The 22,053-nt window shown below is 32.1% G+C and overlaps 2 protein-coding genes and 1 pseudogene across 2 annotated transcripts in view; all 3 read left to right on the plus strand.

The window, feature by feature from the left end:
* The window catches only part of LOC18108053 (uncharacterized), a 257,452-nt gene that overhangs the window by 106,014 nt on the left and 129,385 nt on the right, over positions 1–22,053 (plus strand). The gene's annotated exons all lie outside the window — the stretch shown is intronic.
* Positions 1–22,053, plus strand: part of LOC18109910 (probable disease resistance protein At4g27220) — a 173,184-nt pseudogene that overhangs the window by 38,937 nt on the left and 112,194 nt on the right.
* On the plus strand, positions 7,494–11,618 carry LOC18108055 (probable disease resistance protein At4g27220). Its single transcript, XM_024592142.2, has 2 exons — positions 7,494–7,778; positions 8,119–11,618. The coding sequence occupies exon 2, from the start codon at positions 8,125–8,127 to the stop codon at positions 11,515–11,517; it is 3,393 nt and encodes a 1,130-aa protein (XP_024447910.1). The 5' UTR covers positions 7,494–7,778; positions 8,119–8,124; the 3' UTR covers positions 11,518–11,618.

Raw genomic sequence — 22,053 nt, forward strand, 5'->3', positions numbered from 1 at the left:
ATGGTTTAACTGTATTATTATTATTATTATTATTATTATTATTATTGACAGGGGTTTGGTCGTTCCAGGGAGGGCCGGAAAAGTCACGGGATGAAGAGTTGTTGATAACCATTAACTAATAACAGGGCTAAGATGAGTGAGGCTAATCAAAAGCCTGTAAAAGTGTATCAAGTGACTGTTTGCTACTAATATATATATATATATATATATTTTTAGTTTAACATGAGTGTCCGGTCAGCTTGCACGCACCTCGACTAATCTTATGAGCCCTGAAGTTAACGACTATGTAAGCCTCCAGTGGCCATCATATGAGCAACTACAGGGCTCGAACCTGAGACCATATAGGGAGCAAACTTTTTGGTCCCAAGCTTTTATCACTAGACCACCACCTAGATGGTTAATATTTTTGAATTGTTGTGAGGTGGTAATATAAAAAAAATTAAAAATATTATTTTAATATATTTTTAAATAAAAAATATTTTTTTAAAAGAAACTTGAAATATGCTATTCTTTCTCGTATTTATGTGTTTACATTTTCTTGGCAGCTTTTTCAACGTTTGAACATTGGGTGGGTCCACAGACTCCACACGTTAGCTTTCTATATCTTATAATATAGTTTATAGGTATTCTATATCTTATAATATAGTTTATAGGATTTATAATCTTGATGAATGAAACAAGCATTCTCGATTTCTTGGGATAGAAAGAAAGTTGGAATAACTTATATTTGGATTTTTCTTAGGGTTGAATTTCTTGCTCCATCTGTGTTGCATCCAAAATTATTATTATTTGTGCTTTGTGTGTGTGTGTGTGTGTGTGTATTCTTTAAGTTATGTATATATATATATATATATATATATATATATATTCTTTAAGTTATGTAACGTCATTGTTATTGTAGGAACATTACTATTATTTAAGTATTATCGAAGTCCTACACTTTGGTCCCAATTTACTAAATATTGTCTCCAGACTAATTAAACTTTATTTACATGTGATCAAATTTATAAAAATACTTTGTTATATGATTGATTTATGAGTTTGATAAATTAACCTAAGCTGATATAAATAAATTCAATATAGTTTCCTTGCAAGAATTTTGAATTATCTTTAAAAAAAATTAAAACAATATTGTTTAGGAAAAATCAATTAATTAATAATAAAATAATAAAATCAATAAAATCGATAGTGTCATGGGTTGATTTTATTAGTTTAAGTCAACATTAATAAAACAAAAGATTTGAAAGTTAATTAATTATTAAATAACATGTTAATGGTTAGATTACAGTTTCTTCTTTACAAATAACCAGGGGGGAAATTAATATAAAAAACAAATTTTCATTTTCATTTTTTAAATAAATTAGGTAGGATTTGAGTTTTTTTTAAGTAATTATATCTTTATTAGCTTAAACAAAGATACTTATTAAAAGGACAGATTAGAAAAGGGAAATTTAAGAGTAATTAAACTTGTAAAAGCATGTTGAAGACCATATCTAAAATATAAGGACTAATGGAGAAAATTCTTCAAGGAAAAAGGACTACTTTCTTATGGGATTGTGGGGGAGTTTCTCGGAATTGAAATGGTCAAGGATGTAGAGAAGTGTCATCATTCCCATCGCTGTTATCGCCAACGATCGGGTGTGTTTGGTTTTGAGATGTGGTGGCTTTTTGTCAAAGGTACAATACTTTTTAAGCACAAACTACATCTTTAAAAGCTATAAAAACATACTTTTTACTCAAAAAAAGCACAAGTTATCTCATATTCAAACACCCTCGAAGAGTCCAAATTAATCCTGGCCTGTTATGGAAAGTCGTCGGAGGGCAACTCATTTTCCTAAAGGATTGTTTGGCAAAGTGTGCACTTGCATAAAGGAATGGTTAAGGCTCTCTTGAAAATTTAGAGGTCTATAATTAAAAGTAACGAGATTAGGATGTTTGTAGTAGTGGTTAGGTTTAAAATGTTTTTGTTTAAAAATATATGAAAATAATATTTTTTTTTTAATTTTTAAAAAATTATTTTTGACATCAATACATCAAAATGATTTAAAAACATAAAAAAATTAATTTTAAATAAAAAAATTAAATTTTAAGGGAACGCGATTTGCACTATGTTTCCAAACATGTTTTAGGTCAGAGTTGGATTTTGCTTCACTGATCTTCAACTCTGAATATTGAAATTTATTATTCACTTGTATAATATTAATAAATCTATTTAATAAAAAAAAATTATTTGAACCACATTTTGTACCCATTCAATTTTTTTAACACTAAAAAATCAACATGTAGGTGTTGTTAAAATATTTTTTAATATTGAGAAAAAATATAACTATAGATAAAAAAATCAATACTTGTATACAATAAAATACAACGAGGATTATTGCCTGTCATTCACTATGATCTAGGTCATGAGATCATAATAATCTTGTAAAAAACAAATCAAAACAAATTAATCATACAAAACAAACACGAAACATATGATGGAGATCAATCTAAAATAAACCAAATGCTTTAAAAAACATTAAAAATGAATTTTTATTTTAAAAAAATGTAAACGACAACATAATAAATAGACATGAGCTTTGTGGCTAAACCCACCAAACCTGTGACTTTATAAAAAGCAAATTAGAACAAATTAATCGTACAAAACAAACACGAAACATACGATGGAGATCAATCTAAAATAAACCAAATGCTTTAAAAAACATTAAAAATGATTTATTTTAAAAAATATGTAAACGACAACATAATAGATCGACATGAGCTTTGTGGCTAAACTCATCAAACCTGCAACTTTGTAAAAAGCAAATCAGAATAAATTAATCATACAAAACAAACACGAAACATATCATGGAGATCAATCTAAAATAAACCATATGCTTTAAAAAACATTAAAAATTAATTTTTTTAATATGTAAACGACAACATAATAGATCGACATGAGCTTTGTGGCTATACCTACCAAACCTGCAACTTGAATCATGGACTTCATTGGGTTTAATAACAATGTTATTTTAATTTTTTTTCTCTAAACATATAATAAAAACTTTGAAAAAAAAGAAAAATTAAGTGAATTTTTTATAGAAAGACCAAGCCTAAGAAGCCTAACAAGAATGAGCCATTAAAAAACCAAGCCCAAACACGCGAGCCACTCATCCCAGGCCCGTGCACCCGGGCCTCTTTATTTTTTCAAAATATGTAAGGGGAAGACCCCTTTTTTTGAAAAGAAATTAAATCTGTTGACAACTACTATCAAGCTTCTCTCATTGAACGAATCTCGTTGACACCAAGTTCAATCTTTTACGTGGCTAGAATAGGTGTCAATCTTGATTTTTTCTTTCTTAAGCCGGAATCTAGTGGCTCCCTCTCTCTCTTAAATGCATAATCAAGAAAATAGAAGGACCAAAGTCAACTTTTTTCACCATCCATTCTCTCTGTTTTTTTCACTATCTTTTGATTTTATACTCGATTACCAATTTTACTTAAATTGATACTCAATTTAATTGAGAAAGGGCGGAATTTAAAACAACCTAAGTATTGGAACGGAAAAAAAAAACAATTAGCTCATGATGTTGGATTTTAAAAGAAAATTCCGATTCCGAAAATTCCGAATCCGAGATACTTTGAAAGAGAGGAAAATAATTGATGTTCGGAGCTTTAAAGTGTATGCCATGTAAAATTATATAACAGATCATTTTTCAGTAGGTTCTAAGTTTCATTCCAGTGCATGTCAAGCAGATTATGTTGTGCATAGTTTTATATAGAAGGGTTCAGTTGTTTTGTTTTATACATCTGGTTGGTTTGTGGTCGCTTGCTGCACCCTTTCCCCTTTGGAAAATGGAAGCAGAAACTTTCAGCATTCGGGGGCCACAGAGTTTAGCTACTAGCTAGCTAACTTTAATTCCGTTTCCGACATGATTAAAGTTATGGAACATGATCCATCATCACTAGCCTCTCCTCATTCATGTGTTAGGTTGGAATCCTTCAACTGTTTTTGCCTCAGTTCTTCGACTAGGTTCAGGAATTCATTTTACCAAAAAGGGATAGATTTTTGTATCATTCGTGGATATATAGTAAAAATTCCTTTTGATGTTAAGAACATCATCGTAACAAAAACCTTAACTAGTAGGAAAAACACACAGCAAATACAACTCGACTCAAAAATTCATCAATCATGATGTTACCATGTCATAATTAATTTGAGATAAATAATATGTATGGACTTTACAAATAGGTATTATCATCTACAATACTATAATTCTCATTAGCAATTTTTTTTGTACATATTCAAGGCTTTCTACTAGAATTCTTATTAGGAAAAACTTGTCTAGATATTCAAGGTAGTTGTGGTTTTATTTCAATGGAGTTAATATCATTACAAAAGTAATTAGTATGTTTGGCATTAAAACATATTTTTTGGCAGTAATTATTCCAAAAAATACCATTAATTTCCCAAAAAAACCGCTCATGCGCAAGAAAAGCTAATGATAAGATACTGAACATCATGAATATTTTTAGCATTAGGGTAGCCATTCCACCCATTTTATCAAGATAAACAAGATGTATTCCATCATAACTTGTTCCTGACAAGACAAAAAGTGTAGTGGCAATAAATCTATGAGATATTATTTATAAAATGGCCTCGTTGAGTCCCATATCGCTTATAGAGTAAATTCTTATAATTGTAAAACTCATATGAGATATAGAAGAATAGACTATTCCTTTTTTTAAAAAAAAATTATCAGAAGATGGTTAAGCTGCATGGATTATTTGTATTGCGCCTACTATTATCAACCAAGAAGAAAATATAGAATGGGCGTCGGATAATAATTTCATATTTATTTGAACCAATCCATATGCTCCCATTTTAAATAAGATTCCAGCTAAAAGCATACAAGTATTGTAATGTGCTTCTCCATGGATGTCTGATAACCATGTGTGTATATGTAAGGGTATAATCGGTGATTGATTAACTGATATTTCAAAATTGATTGTTGGTTTATTGGAAGCATTGAAAGTGATACCTAAGGCCCCCATTAATAAAAAAACAGAATTTCCTGCAATATACAAAATAAATTTTGTAGTTAAATGCATAAGACATTAAAAAGAGTTCTAGTAAAAATAAAAAAATTAATCCATTTATAAGACTCTGTCAATTGGATTAAGGGATCGTCCTATTGAAAATAATAAGAGAATGCATAGGTCATTAGTACACATATAAATATACCACTAAATTACCTTATTTCCTCTAAGTGGGAAAACAAAAATCAAGAAATATGTGGATATCGGTAAACCTACAAATATTGTTAACCAAAGAAAATAATTTGTGGTAAAGACAAGATACACTTGACAAGAAAAACTCGTACTAAAAACCCTAATTTATTTTTTATTTTTATTTTCAAGTACGGGTTTTTGTCGGTAAACAAAATATCAAATGTATTCAAGTGATTTTTTCTGGAAAGTATTAATAAAATAGACCTATGCTTTGAGTTTTTTCATGCCATAGATAAACTCGAATACTTAAGAAATTTATTGGACAGGCGGATTCACATCTCTTATAGCCAACACAGTCTTCTGTTCTTGGAGCAGAAGTAATTTGCTTAGCTATACACCCGTCCCCAGGTATCATTTCTAATACATCCATGGGGCAGGCCTGGACACATTGAATACACCTTATACATGTATCATAGATTTTTACTGAATGTGACATTGGAACTATAATTTCTTTTTAACATCATAATTTTTTGATTTAGTAAATTTTTAAATAAATCATATATTTAAACACCAAATAAATCAATGATTTTTATAATTTTTCTATTCAATTTCGGATAGACTCATGAGATAGAATCAAGATACTTTAATTTCTTACGTTTTTGTAAACATTATCAAATATGCTATGTATTATAGATGTGAATTCAAATTAATTAATCTAAATATTTTATATGATTAATACTACTTATTCAACAAATTCAATTAATTGATACAGATTGATTTTCTGTTACGATAAATTGACAAAACTATAGCCAGTCCAATAGCTATTTCAGCAGCTGCAATAAATATAACAAAAATTGATAAAATATTTCCTTTTAATTGTCGACTATCAAAAAAAATTAGAAAATAATTCCTCTTTCTTGTGTTAGGTTGGAGTCCTTAAACTGTTTTTGCCACGGTTTTTCGACTAGGTTCTGGAATTCATTTTTAAAAAAAGTATAGATTTTTGTATAATTGGTGGATATATAGTAAAAATTCCAAGTGGATTTAAACTGTTTTTGAAATGGTTCTTCGAAAAACAACTCAAACCAATTAATTATTTACCCTGGAATTTGGATGATTTATAATTCCAGGTGGGCATGCTGCATTTCTTAGCCAGGTGGAGCAAAAATTGAGCTAGCTTGTCTCTGGCTTTTGCTTCTCTGGGTATGATTTGTTGGGCTAGTTTATAGGCCTTTTGCACTAGGGTTGCAGTCCTTCTTTCTAATTTATCAAATATGGGCTTTAGAATCTTGTTTAACGAAATTAGCGTTCTTGATTTCTTGGGGTAGAAAGAACAGAACTATTTTTAAAATTAAAATTAAAAAAATAAATAAATATGCTCAGACTTCTAATCATGTATCAAGAGAGAAAATTAGTGTTTTATCTCAGTTATTTCAAAGCCTTAGATGCATTTTTTAATTTCAGTCATTGATTGTTTTGTTTTCAATTTTATCTTCATAGATTGTGCTGACTGCTATGGAGTTTTAACTCTGATGCAGCAATTTGCTGTGTTGAACTGAGTTCTGTATTTCCCAATTAGCAGCGTGCAATAAACAGTATTTAGCTTTTTCACTAATGAGAGGCACACCAAGATATAAACCCAACTGGAACTTACAGATGCTCTATAATTTCTAAGCCATATCCATGTCATAGAGGCAAATAAGCACTCACACTTTGCAGGATTATGCCATACAATAACCACATACGCCTTTTGTTTTAAATAAAAATTTATGCTCGCAAGAACGTTGCTGACATCTCGAATCTGTACCCATAACAAAGCGTGGGAAACGAAACTAGTTGTAAAACCAAAACGAATAGGACGCTCTGCTCAGGAATCATTATTGAAATGCTAACTAGGAAAAGCAGTTTTTGAACCTTTCTAGGAGCGATCAAACTTGTGTTTCTGCCTGATCTCTCAAGCTCAAGGTGTGAACCAAGTAGGTATTCATAAGTAAAATTTCTTAAGTTGTATATAAAACGGTAGTTTCAGGATCCCTAAGCACTATTTTTATTGCTAATGCTGTGCTTCGTTAAATTTTTAGGGAATGGAAGTTGGAGTGGATCAGATAATGATGGTCAATACTTTGTTTCAGTACCACTTACAGCTCTTGAAGCTAAGCTTCAGGCTCTTACATTTTCAGGTCAGCTTTTTCAAAGTTTCAACAATGGAGTGGGCCCATACGTTAACTCAGTCAGAAATTAGCTTATAATATAATCTTTGGTAGGTAAAGTTTGTGGCTTCCTTCGTAGCAACTTCCTTCTTGTCAAACAATACAATAATCTTTGATACTGTAACATTCTCTTCCAAATCTCATCTCATTATCCCATTGATATCCCAATTTCCCTCATCAAATTTCTTAAACCTTTCTGATGATCAGTGCTTCCTTTTCTGGTTGAATCGAATCATCTGGATCTAAACATCTTGCAACTTCCTTGTTATATTTAAACCATATATTCTTCTCTGTTCTTGTTTTTCTTCCTGAATACTACTTGAGCAAACCAGCACTTGAAGAACAACTTGAATCCAGGTAGATTATTTATACTCCATCTTCTTGATTTTGTTTTTCACGTGTAACTCTGGTTTGAATCTTTCATGTAAAACACAAGTTGTAGAAATTCTAATGAGAAGCTTTGGAGTTAGGATCATCAACAGTTTCCAAAAATAAATAATTTGATCTTTCTCAGTTGTAACAATCCATGCCTTAAGGAGTTCATACTAAATTGACCCCAATATAACCTTGAATTCATTGTTTTTTCTTCTTAGTTTCTTTGCTGTTTGTAACTTATTATTTTAGTTTCACCCTTCCTTTTCCAATTAATGTACTTCCATTAATTTTTATTCAATATTTTGACCCTTTTTATCTATAGGACAAAATGGGTAGATCAGATGATCCGTTTTGGAAGGAAGTTGAAGATATGAATGATGGAAGCATGAAGTGCAAGTTTTGTGGGCATTTATTTGCCAATGGCACTTCCATTTCGAGGATCAAATGGCATTTATCAGGAGAGAGAGGGCATGGTGTTGGCATTTGTGGTCAAGTGCCTGAAGAAGTTCAAGAAGCAGCCTTTCTAGCTATGCATGTTGGCAACAAAAGACATAAAAGCATAGCAAGTTCAAGCAATGTTGACATTTCCACCTGTCCACAAGAACAAGACAATGCAGTACTTGGTAATTTGGCACAAGGTGTTGGGCCTGAGAGAATTCATTCGCGTTTAGAAGCGGCAAGTGGCATGGAATACACTGGTGAAGGATCTTTTCATCATGTTGACAGAAGTGTCTCTCCTTGGAGACTCAGAGTTGATGCTCATAAGAATAGAGGAGAAGCAACACCAGTAACAGATTTAGTGGATCAATTTGCTGATGGTACTTGGGTTCAGATACACTCTGCCCTTTCAAAGGAGCAGAAGCTGAATGCAATCTCTACCTATTTAATGCTGGAAGAGGACGATGTGGAGCGTCTGCGTGATGGATTTGAAACTATACCGAGAACAGAACAAATGCAGCATCTGGAGAGAGTTATCTCTTGTGAAAGGCCATCAATTAATCAAGCTGATGAGCCTCGAGGAGATTCATCCCAACCAACAGATCCATTGTGTCTTGACCATGGAAGATATTATCATCAACTCTGTTCACCTTCACTAAGCAAAGATGTCTTTATGTATGATGTGCAGAACATGGTTAGAGTGAGGACAGAACCAGTAGAGGAGGAGGGTGTGGAGAATAGTGGAAGATTAGTGCAGCATGGCGCAGGAGCTAGATCTTCTAGATGTCTTAAATACAACACAAGTGAGACTAGAGGAGTTCCATTACCTACTAGCTCTAAAAAGCTAGTGGGTCGAGCATTTGAAGAGAATACGAAGGTGATATGGTCTTTGTTAATGGATGATGAAGTCTCAATCATTGGCATTTACGGGATGGGGGGAGTTGGTAAAACAACAATACTGCAACACATCCATAATGAGCTTCTACGAAGACTGGACATTTGTGATAATGTTTGGTGGGTGACTGTGTCTCAAGATTTCAGCATTAATACATTGCAGAATCGTATTACTAAATGTCTTGATCTAGAATTTTCAAGGGAAGTTGATGATTTGCATAGAGCTGCCAACTTGTCAGAAGAACTAAAGACGAAACAAAAATGGATTCTTATTTTAGATGATTTGTGGAACAATTTTGAACTTGACAAAGTGGGAATTCCTGTCCCGTTGAAAGGATGCAAGCTGATTATGACAACTCGATCAGAAACAGTTTGTCATCAGATGGCTTGCCACCACAAAATCAAGGTGAAGCCACTTTCCGAGGGAGAAGGTTGGACTTTGTTCATGGAAAAACTTGGAGGTGGCATAACACTTTCACCAGAAGTGGAAGGAATTGCGAAAGCTGTTGCAAGGGAATGTGCTGGTTTGCCTTTGGGAATTATTATAATGGCAAGAAGCTTGAGGGGAGTGAATGACCTACATGAGTGGAGAAATACATTGAAGAAATTGAGAGCATCAGAATTTAGGGACACAGAAGTATTCAAGTTATTGAGGTTTAGTTATGATTGGTTAGGTGATTTAGCACTACAACAATGTCTCTTGTACTGTGCATTATTTCCTGAAGATTATATGATTGAAAGGGAGGAGTTGATAGATTATTTGATCGACGAGGGAATAATTAAAGGAAAGAGAAGAAGGGAAGATGCATTTGATGAGGGCCACGCGATGCTTAATAGACTTGAATATGTCTGCCTATTGGAAAGTGCTCAAATGGATTATGATGATAGTAGACGTGTCAAGATGCATGACTTGATTAGGGACATGGCCATCCAAATACTGCTAGAGAACTCTCAATACATGGTTAAAGCAGGTGCACAATTAAAAGAGTTGCCAGATGTAGAGGAGTGGACGGAGAATCTGACGAGAGTTTCACTAATGCAAAACGAGATCGAAGAAATTCCTTCCAGCCATTCACCAATGTGTCCAAATCTGTCCACTCTATTTCTATGTGATAATAAAGGGCTGGGATTTGTTGCGGATTCATTTTTCAAGCAATTGCATAGGCTCATGGTCCTTGATCTGTCTCGCACAGGTATTAAAAATTTGCCAGACTCTGTTTCTGATTTGGTGAGTCTCACTGCATTATTGCTCAATTATTGTGAGAACTTAAGACATGTTCCATCATTAAAAAAGCTCAAGGCACTGAAGAGGTTGGATCTCTCTCATACTACGCTTGAAAAGATGCCGCAAGGAATGGAATGCCTAACCAACCTAGGGTATCTTAGAATGAATGGATGTGGTGAAAAGGAGTTTCCTAGTGGGATATTACCAAAACTCTCTCACCTGCAAGTCTTTGTACTAGACGAATATTATCGTCCGATAACAGTTAAAGTAAAGGAAGTTGTATCCTTGAGAAATTTGGAAACTTTGGAATGCCATTTCGAAGGTCTCTCTGACTTCGTGGAGTATCTCGGATCTCGGGATAAGACCCAATCATTAAGCACATACAGAATTTTAGTAGGAATGGTGGATGAAGATTTTTGGCAATACAGTGATTATTCTCCAAGTAAAACAGTTGGGTTGGGTAATTTGAGTATCAACAGAGATAGAGATTTTCAAGTCAAGTTCTTAAATGACATTCAAGAACTGGTTTGTGAAAGCATCGATGCAAGAAGTTTATGTGATGTTCTGTCATTAGAGAATGCACCTGAATTGGTGGTTATCCAAATTTACGATTGCGATAGCATGGAGAGCTTGGTTTCATCTTCTTGGTTCTGCTCTGCTCCACCACCATTGCCATCATATTATGGTATGTTTTCTGGTCTTAAAGAGTTTTATTGTAGTGGATGTAAGAGTATGAAGAAGCTGTTCCCGCTTGTGCTGCTGCCAAACCTCGTAAACCTGGAAAGGATTGAAGTGATGCTCTGTAAGAAAATGGAGGAGATAATAGGAACAACAGATGAAGAAAGCACCACCTCCAATTCCATCACGGGATTCATTCTCCCAAAGTTAAGAACTCTGAGACTGAGATATTTACCAGAACTTAAAAGCATTTGTAGTGCAAAACTGATTTGCAATTCTCTTGAAGATATTACTGTAACGTTTTCTAAGAAGCTGAAGAGGATGCCAATTTGTCTTCCGTTGCTTGAAAATGACAAGCCATCTCCTCCCCTTTCTCTAAGAATAATGTATATAGAACCAAAAGAATGGTGGGAGACAGTAGTGGAGTGGGAGCATCCTAACGCAAAGGATGTCCTTCGTCCCTTTGTAAAGTTTGGGTTAGTTTGAGGAGCCATCTCATCCTTTCGTTAATCCTTTCGTTGTAAGAATACTAATTGATTGTAACCTTAAATTTGCTCGTATTCAATAATATTCAATTCTTTCAATCATTTTTGATATGATTGATGAAAATAGTCCTTTAAATCAACAAGGATATTCTTATTAGTTAATATTGAAATAATCCTTCGTCCCTTTGTACCTTTCTTTTAACTCGATAGATAAATAATTATAATTTGAAGTTTGATTAATATTATATTTTCATCCTATTGAGTTTCTCCAAGATGAAAATCCAAAAAATAATAAAATACTATATTGATTTATCATTAAAGTAACCTAATAAAATAATAGATATATTCACTATTATAAATCATCTCATATCATTAACTAGCAATAAATTATTTAAAAATATATATAATACAGATTAAAAATAAAAATAAAAAAGAGAGAACACATTCTTGAATTTTCGTCAATCCAAACAAACATCGTAAACATGTCAAAAGTAATCTTCTACCTCAGTGAATTTCAGTACAACTACTGCACACAAGATGTACGTAGCACTCTTCCCCTTTCCAACCTTGCTTAATTCATCAAAAGCTAATTCCTGTCTATCAACTCGATTTGGAAAAATAACTGAAAAACTCTGTTCAATGAGTTCTATGAAGTAGTAGAACGTGTATGCACTAAGGAGATCAAATGAGGAAGGCTAAGATTCTCTATTAAATGCCTCTGAGAGAGCATGAACTGAACTGAACATTTATTTTTTGGATGAGTTTTGGTTTCTAAACCTGAAACTGCCGTCATAAGCACTAGTCAGAGAAGTTAGGATGAGCTTTTCTTGTCATTATATCATATTTTTCTGCCAGGATAATGCTCTCTATATTCTCTGCTACTATTGCTTATAATCTTGTTGCCTGTGGTATCTTTTCCAACTTGTTTGAGGAATGCTTTCTAATTCTGTTTCTTGGATTGTAAATTTGTTGTCCACCTGCACAGTTAAACAGAGTTAACCTAGTAATCCAGAAGTTATTGGTGACAGATGATCTGGATCCTTTTCGAGAAAAAGTGAGTTCAACTTTTACATTTTGTTTACATTATTTTGTTGCTCTAAATCAAGAAGTTTACTAGACTTATTACTCTGTAAATTTGCTTTCTGAGTGCTGAGCATTTTATACGACCATGTGATTGGGGAGATTTGATTCTCATATAATTATTGTCAGCTTATTTGTGAGCCAATAAGTATTATTGAATAGAAATGCTTTCATTCTTTACCGTTAGTTTGAAAGTGAATTGAACATTTATTAGCTGAGTTTTTTTCATTTTCAAGAGGCCGTTTGTTTGTGTGCTTGCTTTTGCGTTTGAAGCAGCCACAACAAAACAAATGTTTAGTTATGTAAAAAAAACAATTTATTTTTGGTGGGCCCTATGACAATGCACGTTTGCAACACGATTTTGGCGAAGTAGCTCCTGACTGCTTTTCTTCACTCCGTGTTTCAGTGAATTGCACTGTTCACTTAAAACAATGAACAGTTCAATTCACTTGCACTATTCATGTGAACATTTTTTTTTCAGTATATTTATTTTTTGTACATTAAAAAAAAACTAGTTTAGAGTGAATTAAATTCACTCGCACTGTCATGTGAACAATATATTTTTTTTCAAAAAAGTAGTGTAGAGTGAATTAAATTCACTCACACTGTAATATCAAATTAATTTTATTCCTGATAATATTTTATCTAATTTTATTGCACGCTCAAAAAATTATGAAAACTGTAGTTCTAGTCGGATGAATTTTGTACGTAATGGAATTGTAGATGGTTTAATGGAATAATAAAAAATATTTTATATAAAGTATTATTTATTTCATGATATAATAGCAATAGTTAAATCTACAATATTTAAATTAAAAACCATCAATATTAATATATATTTTTTAAAATTATTTTATAACCTTAATTTCAAAAGCATTGTTAACCAAACACGTTAAACTACTTTTTGTTTAACCTCAATTTCAACCACAGTTTTAACCAAACACCTATTTTTTCAAACCAACCTCAACTAAAAGTACTTTTTATAAAATAATTTTTTTCAAACCACAATCACAACAGCTACCGCATTACCAAACACACTCTTAATTTACGAAGCATTTCATTATTCTTTTTCTGACTTTATTAAATTTTTTCAAGATAATTTATCAGATAATTTTAGCCGGAGTCCTTACATATGTATGCAGGTTAGAATTCATTCCCATCAATAAGATGGAGTAGTATGAACAATTTTTATTTTTTTTGGTTTCTACTTACGATTTTTTTCATGATTAATACCGATTTATTTTCACTTTCTAGTATACCATTGTTATTAGTTTGTGGTGTGGCATATAATTTTTTTAGATCAGTGTTACTTCAATGGTGGTGGCGTTTAAGTATACCTTCTGCCATAATATTTAATAGCAATTTCTATGATAATCTCAGAATCTCCAAGCTAGCTTTTGCACCCTTCTCATTTTGATAATACCTAGCTTTTAAGATTTTTATTTTATTTTTGACATCAAAAGGATCCTAAATTCAAAATGGTTGTGAGCATTTTACCAATCTGTTGGGGGTGATATTGGTGGGCTTGGGCTAGGAGAAGGGTTATTTTTACTCTTGGGCTATTGGCGAGGCTTGAGACTGCTACCTTTTCTTTTCGTTCCCGCGCTGCCCCTCCCTCTCCAAAAAGTCGCTCAAAATACAGATTACGAAATCTCAGATATTGCTTGGAATTGAATGCATGAGTTGAAACCGTCGGAGAACACCAGGATAAGCTCCAAACACATCGCCACCGGCATGCTCTCCAGCATAATTCACGTTCCCTTTTCAACCATCGAACACCCCACAGCCTCCTCCTCCTGTTCTTGTCGAGAAAGTATATGGAGCCTTAACAAATAAAGGTTCTCTCTGTTGATAATTGGGTTTGGGTCTCAAGTGTTTGTGAGAGTACAAGAACTTGGATGTTAAAAAATTGGTCGTGATTACTTCTCAGGAGTTCTGGTAGTAATAGATCAAACTTATACCTTATTCAGATAAATTGCTAAAGATCGTAGCATGATTAGTTAAGAGGAAGACAATTTTAGCCATTTCGTCGACAATCACGGGGAAGGCTTTGCCAAATACTTCATTTCATGGATTCTGAGTTTCAGCGGCGGAAGCAAGGGGAAGCCAGCAGGACCGGGCCCTTGCAAAACTTTTTTTTAAAAAAAAATATAACAAATAATAGACTTTTTAATATTAAATTATTATTTTATTAGTTATGTTTGACTTTAAAACTATATCTCCTTGTATCTTTATATAAGTGGAAAACAAAAAGACAAATAAGCTTTTCAATTTAATTCCCTTTCTTTAATCTCTCTCTCTTTCTTTTCTGCAACTTTAACAAAAAAAATTAATAATACAAGGCATAAAGGTTCAAGCAAAATTGCCAATTAATTCTTCATCAAAATAAGGCAATTAGTTTTTTAATGTTTGTTAAGAATTTGATATATATATATATATATAATTCTGCTATTTTTGTTTTTCAAATCTACTAGTTTTATCATTTTTTATTTCTTGTTATAGTGAATGTTGTTTTTTCTAATTAATTGGATATATTTTATGAGTTTGTTTTGATTATGTTTGGATTTTTTTTTTTTTTTTTTTTAGCAGATCCATCAAAATTATTAATTTTTTCTCACGTGTACCTTACTATCACCAGGTCCAATATACAATTAGACATGATCTTTGTAGCCAAATTGAATTCTTTGAAGAGCACATACCCAACTTTGATTCAGTGTAAGTTTTCTTTTTTAGGAACTAGTAATCCCATTTTTTATGTTAGATATGCTTTTATATATCAATTTCTTTTTTTAATATGTTAATTTTGCTTTCATATGTCTGTGTGGTTTACATGTAAAAAAAAAATTTTGGTTTTGATTATTGCTTCAACACATCATTATTTGTATTTATTTTTTAAATAGGAAACAATAAAAATTTGTGATGTTTTGATTTTAGGTTGAACCATGAACAAAATAAGAAGAATTGATTCATTTTTTGAGAAAAAAGAGAAAAATATTGATAACTCACAACCTAGTAAATCAACTTCAATGTGTAATGTTGAAGTTATGGTTCAACAACCCCAATGTGCTTCAGTTTATGAAGAACCTGCATTGATTAATGAGCAGCCTCCTACTAAAATCGACATTGCTCATCTAATCAGAGATCCAAGCAATCGTCCTCAAATTTAAGAATACCCGGTTAATCAACAAGATGAAATTAGAAGGGCATACATTAATTTAGGGCCATATCAACCTTTGATTTCTGAATATCCGCTGACTGGTAAAAAAACATCCTCGTCGATTTCAGTCTCATTAATTGGTTCAAAAGTTATCCATGGCTTGAATATTCAGAGAAAAATACTGCATTTTGTTTCCCTTGTTATCTATTTTCAAGTAAGTCATCTGGAAAGCCAGGATCAGACACATTTACTGTTAAAGGATTCAATTGTTGGAAGAAAGTTAATGATGAGGAACGGTGTGCTTTTTTAACTCATATGGAAAAAGGTCCGAATTCAGCTCATAGATTTGCTACCAGGTGCTTGAAAAATTTGAAAAATCAATCATGTCATATTGAGAAAGTAGTTAAGAGGCAAACTACTCAAGAAATTCTAAATAATTGTTTGCGTATTAAAGCTTCAATAGATATTGTTCGTTGGCTCACATTTCAAGCATGTGCTTTTAGAGGACATGATGAACGTTCAGAATAAAAAAACCTAGGTAATTTTCTTAAAATGTTGGAACTTTTAGCATCATACAATGAACAAGTAGGTGCTCTTATTTTGGATAATGCTCCACAAAATGCTAAATACACCTCGCTTCAAATTCAAAAAGAAATTTTGCATGTCTTTGCTAGAAATGTTCAGTCTTCAATTCGTCATGAGATTGGTGATGCAAGATTTTGCTTAATTGTTGATGAAGCTCGAGATGAATCCAGAAGAGAGCAAATGACCCTTGTTATTAGGTTTGTTGATAGAATTGGATTTATACGAGAATGATTTTTGGATATAGTTCATGTCAAAGATATGACTGCTTCAACTCTTAATAAAGAGATTTTCTTTGTTTTATCTCATCACAATCTTGATGTTCAAAATATTAGGGGTCAAGGGTATGATGGTGCTAGTAATATGCTTGGAGAGTGGAATGGATTGCAAGCTTTATTCATTAATGATTGCCCTTATGCATGTTATATACATTGCTTAGCTCATCAATTACAATTGGCTTTTATTGCTGCAGTTAGAGAAATATCTGATGTTTACATTTTCTTTCAGAACTTGATTTTTATTGTTAACATTGTTAGTACTGCTTGCAAACGTAATTACGAGCTTTTCAAGCAGCTACAATTGAACATTTAATTGATATTGGTGAAATTAAAACGGGTAAATGAGTTAATCAAATAGGTGGTTTGCAACGACCTGGAGATAGAAGATGAAGTTAAATTAATTTGCAGTTTGACAAAAATATATGGGGCAACTTGCTTGGTTCTTGAAAACTAGTGAGTTTTTAGCTATCAAATGGCTTTCAAAACAGTTTTCTAAATTTTACATTCTATTTGTGTACTCTAATTCGTCTCCAATATCTCTTATCAAATGGGTTCTGATTTAGATGGTATGAGCGAGACTTTTGGCATACAAAAGCTGGGAGTTCCTGTCCAAGTTAAGGGATGCAAGCTGATTCTTACAACCCGATCAGAAAAGATTTGTCTATGGATGAAGTTTCCTATTTACTTTGCAACAACCCTTAGCATTGACGGGGGAGGAGTGAGAGGCATCATTCCTAGATTAGTCCTTGCCGCTCTTGAATCTAAGCTCTAGCTAGGTTCTTGAATAAAAAACTTTAGAGTTACGCTCATGTAACATCGATCAGACAAAATACAATAATTAATTATTGTTGAAAAGCAACTTGCGGTACATATAAGTTATTATTGAGCTGTCCATGAAAGTGAGGTCCTTAAATTTTGATTCTGCAATGATCTTGATGACAAATTCAAGAGCAAGGAACAGTACAAGCAATGGACAAGGAGAAACAGACGACCATACAAATAATCTGAGGCCCTCTTTGAATTGTTCTGGCAGCTTGCTAATAGCCTACTCCATATGGTTGCTCAGTTCGATCTCAATGCTTACAATGTTTTCAGATTTACTCTGTATGGTTACTCAGTTCGATCTCAATGCTTTTAGATTTTGCTCAGTTCATGTTATAACCCGCAGCACCGCGCGGGCAATTCACCTGGTACATTCTGCAATGATCTTGATCACAAATTCAAGAGCAAGGAACAGTACAAGCAATGGACAAGGAGAAACAGACGACCATACAAATAAGAGTCGGCAGGCCGATGTATTGGGGCAGCCACCTCTCTGTTTATAAAAAAGCTTTTTGCTCAGATGATTTTTGTGTTATACCTCTTTTTTTTATTATTATTATTATTTCAGAAAACTATCCTGAACTGGAAAATAAAATGGAGTTGCTCGCCTCGCAACATTTCATCCTTGTACTGTTTGAAAGTATAATTATAATTATTTTTTAAAATATTTTTATTTAAAAATATATAAAAATAATATATTTTTATTTTTTATATCAACATCTTAAAATAATTTAAAAACACTAAACATGTGACCTTTACAGGGCTTAAGTCTAATCAGATTCACTAATCAATAAAAAAATTATCATAAATGAGTGTTGTAACAATATTTTTTAAATATTTTTTTATTTTTTAAAATTATTTTTATATCAACACATCAAAATAATATATAAATATAAAAAAATAAAATTTAACCAATACCCATTTAAAACACAATAGCAAACTGGGATTAAGCAACACAGAATTAATCAAATAGTTTTTTGGATAATGATAATTTTGTTGGGCCACAGAATTAGGTCACTGAAGAACTTTTTAGTAAAGGATCAATTATCCACACAATCCTTCATCACCATCCAATCCCATCACTGGAAAACTTATCCTCTTTGATCTCAATGCCCTTTTGTCATCCCCAAATATATGCTTTTATCCCTTTTCCTTTGTATTTTGTCGTTTGTGTCTTTGTCCACTGGCTTAAGGGTGTTTAGTAATTCTACATACGGTTTTTTAAAAAATATTTTTCAAATAAAAATATATTAATATAATGTTTTTTAATTTTTGTTAATACCAACCCATTAAAATTAATTTGATATTTTTTAAATAAAAATAATTTAAAAAGTAATATCAATTACATTACCACCAACTGTATGGGTTGGTTTATTGGGATCAAAGTCAAGAGAAGCATAGGTTTACGCTAATGGATGATTACGACCAGAACAAGGGTTTAGCAAGGATCGGAAGAGGGACAGGAGGGTTTAGAGGACACGTGTCAAGTCTTACCATAAAGGTTAAAAAATGATTCATGATATTACTGTAACGTCTTGTGAGAAGCTGAAGAGGATGGCAATTTGTTTCCCGTTGCTTGAAAATGGCCAGCCATCCCCTCCCCCTTCTCTTAGAGAAATCAATGAATATCCAGAAGAATGGCGGGAGAGAGTAGTGGAGTGGGAGCATCCTAACGCAAAGGATGTCCTTCGTCCCTTTGTAAAGTAATATAATATAGTGTGCTTACAATTACATAAATAACATTTTTCATTGTTTTATTTCATTAAAGACTACTGAATTGTCATATATATATTTTTTAACTTGATAGATAAATAATTATAATTTGAAGTTTGATTAATATTATATTTTCATCCTATTGAGTTTCTCCAAGATGAAAATCCAAAAAATAAAATAAAAATACTATATTGATTTATCATTAAAGTAACCTAATAAAATAATAAATGTACAAACATTTTTAAAATGTCTAAGAGAGTATGAAGATGGCAGTTTTGGTTTCTAAACCTGAAACTGCCATATTCATAAACACATTTTTTAAATAAATGAAACTTCTAAGACCAAATTTAATACTAAAACTAGAAAGTAGCATAGGCGTGTTATAGGTAAGGGCAGATACACTGCACTCATGACATGATCTCTTTAATAATTTTGATCCCTATAAAATCTCCCTCTGGTTGTTTGAAGCTAAAGCTTGATTGCGTTCCTGTGGTTTTGATGAGTCTATGAAATGCTAAAATGCTAAAATGGAATAAAAATAATAGAAATTAAACAGACAAGTCAAGGCCCAGCTGGAGTCGTGAAATTTCACTAATGAGGATTTCGAAAAAGGAACTGCTAAAGCCTAAAATTTAGGCAATTTGTTTTTGACACAACGGGGATCATGAAGACGTGATGAAATATAATTTTAAAATTTAAAATATTTTTAAATAGTTAAGATTAAATAAGTTTTTAATTTAACGCAATTCAATTTTAATAAAATATCAATTAATTAATAATAAAATAATAAAATCGATAGTGTCATGGGTTGATTTTATTAGTTTAAGTCAACATTAATGAAACAAAAGATTTGAAATTTAATTAATTATTAAATAACATGTTAATGGTTAGATTACAGTTTCTTCTTTACAAATAACCAGGGGGGAAATTAACATAAAAAACAAATCTTAAATTTCATTTTTTAAATAAATTAGGTAGGATTTGAGTTTTTTTAAGTAATTATATCTTTATTAGCTTAAACAAAGATACTTATTAAAAGGGCAGATTAGAAAAGGGAAATTTAAGAGTAATTAAACTTGTAAAAGCATGTTGAAGACCATATCTAAAATATAAGGATTAATTGGGAAAAGTCTTCAAAGAAAAAGGACTACTTTTTTATGGGATGGTGGGGGAGTTTCTCGGAATTGAAATGGTCAAGGATGTAGAGGAGTGTCATCTTTCCCATCACTGTTATCGCCACCGAAGAGTCGAAATTAGTCCTGGCCTGTTATGGCAAGTCGTCGGAGGGAGGGCGACCCATTTTCCTAAAGGATTGTTTGGCAAAGCGTACACTTGCATAAAGGAATGGTTAAGGCTCTCTTGAAAATTAAGAGTTCTATAAAAGGTATCAAGATTAAGGAATGTATAATAACGGTTGTGGTTTAAAATATTTTTTATATAAAAATATATTAAAATAATATTGTTTTAAATTATTTTTGACATCAACACATCAAAATAATTTAAAAACATAAAAAAATTATTCTTAAGCAAAAAAAATTAAATTATGATGGAACACGGTTTGCATTGCGTTTCTAAATACGCTCTAGGTCAGAGTTGGATTTTGCTCCACCGGTCTTCAACTATGAATATTGAAATTTATTATTCATTTGTGTCTTTGATTTTGCCGATTCGAGCCAAGCCGACATTACCCGATCGACTTTTTTTCAATCAATTTTACAAAAATAAAAAACTTAAAAACCAAACCAAATCTTCATTTTGAGTTATAAAATAAGCTATAAATTTCAAATCCAACAATGGATTTATTAAAGAGAAAAACATTTAACTATATAAATACAATTTGAATTATTTGAACCACATTTTGTATACATTTAATTTTCTTAACACTAAAGAATGATCATGTAAGTGTTGTTAAAATATTTTTTAATATTGAAAAAAATATATAAATATAAATCAAAAGGTCAATGCTTGTATATAATAAAATACAATGAGGATCATTGTCTGCCCTCCGCTACGACATAGGTCATGATATTGTAATAATATTGTAAAAAGCAAATCAGAACAAATTAATCATATAAAAACAAACACAAAATATATCATGAAGATCAATCTAAAATAAACCAAATGCTTTAAAAAACATTAAAAATGAATCCTTTTTTTTAAAAAAAAAATATGTAAACTGTCGCACGTGCGCGACGTCGCGGCGATCGTCCACCCTCGTATGTGTGATGGGGGGTATATATCTAGTAAATATGGTGAGACAAGGAGTTCTTTGTCTCTTAGCAGTGAAAAATAGTGTGGGAGTCGCCACCTAGTATTTTGGTCACTAGGAACCCTAACTGGTCTCAGAGATCAGGCACGGGGACTGGTTGCGTAAAGAGAAGGTATTAGCACCCCAAATACGCCTTACCTAAGGTAAGCTGCATTGTTTATTTGTCTGATAAAATTCAAAGTCTCGTTGTGTTTCCTAGTTGTTGGTCCATCCATAGTTCAAGAAAAGTCCTCCTCAATAAGGAGGTCCTTATCTTATCGGGTAAAACCTAAACGTTCTAATGTCTATGTATGTTGGTCCGTCTATGGTTCAAGAAAAGTCCTCCTCAATAAGGAGGTCCTTATTTTATCGAGTAAAACCTAACCGTTCTAATGTCTATGTAAAAAAGCTATATTTTTAATATCAGGAATACATTTTACGTATAAATTCTTAATCCCAAATACTAAAAGAAGACAAAAAGATTTTTTTAGAATTTTTGAAATATTGGCCTAGTTCTCATGACTTGAATAAACTGGTTATTAAAGCCAAAATGCATGCTAATACATATATTGATTTTTGAAATTTCCTTTGTTGTGTGAAAATATGCTGTTATAATATTTATATATATATATTGGAGAGACTAGGCCGTATGCACGA

This window comes from Populus trichocarpa, chromosome 19, assembly GCF_000002775.5.
Source record: "Populus trichocarpa isolate Nisqually-1 chromosome 19, P.trichocarpa_v4.1, whole genome shotgun sequence".
Lineage (NCBI taxonomy): Eukaryota > Viridiplantae > Streptophyta > Magnoliopsida > Malpighiales > Salicaceae > Populus > Populus trichocarpa.